This window comes from Olea europaea, chromosome 13 (genome assembly GCF_002742605.1).
Source record: "Olea europaea var. sylvestris chromosome 13, O_europaea_v1, whole genome shotgun sequence".
NCBI lineage: Eukaryota > Viridiplantae > Streptophyta > Magnoliopsida > Lamiales > Oleaceae > Olea > Olea europaea.
The window spans coordinates 12,017,065-12,022,052 of NC_036249.1; the positions used below are offsets into that span (position 1 = coordinate 12,017,065).

The 4,988-nt window shown below is 36.6% G+C and overlaps 1 protein-coding gene across 1 annotated transcript; it reads left to right on the top strand.

The window, feature by feature from the left end:
- The first annotated feature begins 12 nt into the window (after positions 1 to 12).
- On the top strand, positions 13 to 1,784 carry LOC111407613 (B3 domain-containing protein Os03g0120900-like). Its single transcript, XM_023037220.1, has one exon. It carries the CDS (start codon positions 143 to 145, stop codon positions 1,382 to 1,384), a length of 1,242 nt encoding a protein of 413 aa, XP_022892988.1. The 5' UTR covers positions 13 to 142; the 3' UTR covers positions 1,385 to 1,784.
- The last annotated feature ends 3,204 nt before the right edge of the window (positions 1,785 to 4,988 follow it).

Sequence of the window (4,988 nt, forward strand, 5' to 3'; positions counted from 1 at the left end):
CTAGCTGCTGACATATTCAAGATCAAGTTTTTTCTTATTTTTTCTTGTGTACTACAACCATACCAGTACATGAAGATTAAAGATCATAGTTTTTGCTCTTAGATCTGTCAGATTGAGGTTAGAATTGGTGAGCACAGAGATTATGAATTTCATGTCTGGTAGGCCAGGATTTTATGAAGACGAAGAAGAAGAAGAAGGGAGCTCAGAAGGTGTGAATCCTTCATCACACTACTCTTTCTTCCCCTCTTCTTCTGAGCAAAAAGGTGTTGTTCCTTACACCTACCACCGGCAAGAAGGTGAGCTCATGGTGGACTCTTCGCCCAACAATAATGGAGATGGGGAGGAGACTAATGACTCCGGTGATCACGTTATTCGTCCGCGAGGAGGAGAAGGAGAAGGAAGTAGGATGGCTGCTAACTCCATCTTTATCGAGAGGGAGCACATGTTTGACAAGGTAGTGACACCAAGTGATGTGGGCAAGCTCAATCGATTAGTCATTCCTAAACAATACGCAGAAAGGTATTTCCCCTTGGATTCATCCACGAATGAGAAAGGACTTCTGTTGAATTTCGAGGATAGAAATGGGAAGCCATGGAGATTCAGATACTCCTACTGGAACAGCAGCCAAAGCTATGTAATGACCAAAGGATGGAGCCGCTTTGTTAAAGAGAAGAAGCTTGATGCAGGTGACACGGTCTCTTTTCAGCGTGGGGTCGGCGAGTTGGGAAAGGATCGATTATTCATTGATTGGAGGCGCCGTCCAGATGTGCTTGCGCTTTCTCCTCCTATTCCTCCTCTCTCAGTTCCACATCAATTCTCTTTCCAGAGGACTCTTCACCCGTGGAATCCTCCATATTTTCAGTCACAAGGGCCACCATTGACCAGGGATTATTCACACTTGATGCAACCCAATAATACTTATGGATATGGTAACGGACCTTATGTTTGCAGTAGTAATGTTATAACCGGAAACCCTTGTTCGGCAGGCTCAATAGTCTATGTTAGATCAGCTGCCGGAGCTGGAGCCGAAGCTGGAACTGGAGCATTAGCTCCACGTCAGCTCAGAACGGCACAGATGCAAAGGGTAGGTGGGGTTGGGGTTGAGCAAATGGTATTTGACTCGGTGCCGGTGGTCCAAGGCAAGGCTGCAGCAAAGCGACTCAGGCTGTTTGGTGTGAACATGGAGTGTCCCATTTCAGAGTCAGATGAATGTGATATATTGTCTTCCACAACTGTAACTCATTCAACAATGGAACTTCAGCCTCCCCCTTTTGATTCTTCTTCATTTCCTAATTCATTTTCTTTCCAGTCAAGGCCCCAAACTATGCCCTCGGACCTGCTCAACAAAGGCAAGGGTTCCATGTCTTTGGATTTAGACATCTGAACTAAAGAATTCTTCTCTAATTCAAAAGAGGTAAGGTCCTGCAGAAGAGGCATAAATCTTGATCAATATTGCTCAACTTCATCGTCAGTAGCATTCGAAGATAATGCCACAGAATCAGAAAACCTTCATCAGAGATTCAGATGAAAAATAATTTCCAAATTACTAGTGATTGAGTTTCAGTCTGTGTATAAAGTCATAATTAATACTACATAGATAGATCATAGATACATTTATGTAGATCCTTCACGCCCATTATTTTATGCTTTCCTTATGTAGGGCCTGGATCCTCAAGATGTATCCATGCCATATTTACTATTGAGAGTTACTTTTTCTAAATTCTTGTATTCAACTTTGGATCATCATCTGATATTTAACTCTCTTCTCCAATTTTCCCTCTATATATATTGTGTTGGTTAACATAATGTACGTGTAGAGAATTGAACGACTTCATCTTTTCTCCCTTCTGTTTTTATTACCTTTTGGTAGGTTGTTATTGTTGTCTTCGATGGCAATGGAGGCAGGTGCAGTAGCAGAATTGTTGCAGAACTTTAAAAGGTACATCAACTAGCTTAATTTGCTCACATTCATTAATAATTCCTGCAAGCATCTTTCCATCTCTTCTTTATTACTTTCTGTTCCTTTTTTTCCACAATTGTTGGTTATATATAATAAATTCTTTCTTTCACTGCCCTTGCTCCCTTCTGTTTTTATTACCTTTTGGTAGGTTGTTATTGTTGTCTTCGATGGCAATGGAGGCAGGTGCAGTAGCAGAATTGTTGCAGAACTTTAAAAGGTACATCAACTAGCTTAATTTGCTCACATTCATTAATAATTCCTGCAAGCATCTTTCCATCTCTTCTTTATTACTTTCTGTTCCTTTTTTTCCACAATTGTTGGTTATATATAATAAATTCTTTCTTTCACTGCCCTTGTTTCATCAAATTTGCAATAGGCCTGTGATTCCTCCATTTAAAAGGTGATCTAGCTTAGTAGACCTGGGATGGTCACATTGATTCTTTTTACTAATAATGTACTAATCATAAAGTAAACGAATGAAGGTATTTCTACACATGCTTGCTTGCTTTCTTCTTGATTAATGTGGACACTGATTCAATTTCTTCAACAAATCTTGAACCTAAATTGCACAATGGTTAGTTCCTGGGTCCTTCACGTGGTTTTCATTTGCATTAGCAAGTCATATTAAATGCATAAAATGGAACAGAAATCACATAATTTGACAGGTTCCATTTTCACATTCAAATTATATAGCTTCTTGTATTTACAATATAGAAACGCTATAAATACTGTTTGTGATGCCGATCATGCCATGGTTCTTGTTCTGTACAATTTTAGTTCTCATTGTCACACATGAAAATGAATTCGTCAAGAAAGTTTGTTTTTATGCACCAAATTTATCCATGTGAAATTCTGATAGGCACTTCAAGTGTCACCAAGCTGTCTTCCTTCCATTCCGAGCTTCAAGTGGTTTGTTATTGCGTACTACTTTGGTTGGGCTTTCGTAGATCAAGTATATGCATGGTCGAATGTAAAACTTCAACTGAATAAGTTTTGTGCATGTTATTCGTATAGCATGGACTTGGTCTTGTCTACCATACCTTGATTATGCTTCTAGAAGTTAATTTGGTTTTGGAGATTATTAAGGGATCAATCCCACCTCGAATAAAGATGAAAATATAGGAATTAGGCTACCCCTCTTAATAAAATTGATATTTTAAGATGGAATCCTAAATCTTTACAGAGATTGACTCTGAGTTGTGCATCAAACCATTTATCTTCAGTGAACTTGATTGGGGAAAAATTCATAGCTGAAACCCCCTTTTTTATGCAGTGTTAGTAATCAATAAATAGGAAAATACCCATTATTTTCATAGGAGCATCTCCAAAGGATCACACATGTCTGTATGCACCAATTTAAGCACTTCCTTTCCTCTTCAAGATCCTTCTTTTCAAAAAAGATTGTTTGTGATACTTTCCACGAGCACATCCTTCACTAATGTCAGAAGATCTTTTACTTTGAGCAAGCTATGAACCATGTTCTTCAGTTGAAATGATTTTAGTCTATGAATATTTATATGCTCAGGTCTTCTATACATCAAATTAAGAATACTGATGAACATTAATTCTCAATGCAATATTTTCAAAATGCTCGACTGTGAGTGGAAATCTTTTGATTCCCCGCATTTTTTTTTCAGATATCACCAGCGTCGAATCATTTTTGACAAATTTTCGCAACTGTTAGCTACAATTCACCGCATATCCAACAAGTTCTGATGTGTTCAATCAAGAAAAATTAGTTAATCATTTTCTTTATATGGACTCCAATTATTTCTCTTCTTTTCCGTTCATTATAAATCCATTTCCCATCTTAATAGGTATAGATAGTGGAGTATCTCTCAATGATATTAAATTTCTCGTTTATTGCTACATATTGTCAAGATACCAAAAGGTCATTCATTTATTCAATGGAACTTGAAGATAGCAGAAAGGAAATTCTCGTTACCTTCATTTTGTTTCACAAATTGTGTTAATGACTATTTTCACTCTATAATACTAATTAAGGTTAAATTTTCCACCTTTGTGCCAAGATTCTGCATCTACATAAGTTTTCTTCCCACAATTAATCTTGCAAACTTGTACATTGAGCTTTTACGTCTCTCAAATAGTGTTTTTTTTCTCTTATTCTTCCGATAATCTATCCCCTACTATGATCTTCCCTTTCTTAATGTTTTCATTACACGAAAATCCATCGACCCCACAATTTAGTTTACATTCAAAGACAATCTATCAATTCTCTTTCTATGACATGACTTAATGTAGTACTGCCAATTCTATTCAACCATAGCATCAGAATTTTGGTTATGTTTTCACCAAATATCTCATCTGGTTCAAGATATCTAGTTTGAGTACTAGTACTCTATAATAGTTTTACTTCCTTATTCTCAAATTCATAAATATGTTTTAACACCTTGAAGATTTCCACTTTTCATCTTGCAATTTTCTTGAAACTGACGTGCTTTCTTGCTAGTTGTAGTGTAGTACTCATGACCAATGAAAAAGGATTGGGGACATGACTTATTTGATGCACGAGCGAGACTGTGGAATTTATGGTCCAGCCTTGGAGTCGCTGTAAGGTTTGGTTCTTTGAAAAATTAGATTCAAAACTGTCTATATAATAGACCAAGGGTCAATATTCTCTAGAAGATATTAAAATTTGTAGAACCCTAATTTCCTGCTTCAAAATTGCCATTGCTGAGCAACCTGATGTAAGCAATGTGTTGAAATGAAGGCAGCTTAATATTAGTGAACATGCTGCCATAGAAACTGATTGAGAGAAAATTGAAGCTAAAAGTTAAGTGAATTTATTGCAGAGAAGGAAGAATTTAAAGAAGATTGAGCAGCCTATTTTTTCAGATTTTTCTCACCATTTTTAATCTAATTGTGACAAGCTCAAACCAGTATTTGTGTACATTAAGGTTGTTTTTGTACATGGAATTAAGTTGTAGAAAGAAAGTGTAAAATTATTAGATATATTATGGAGATTATATTAGGGTGGAATAAGATGGACATTTTTTTTTTCCTAATT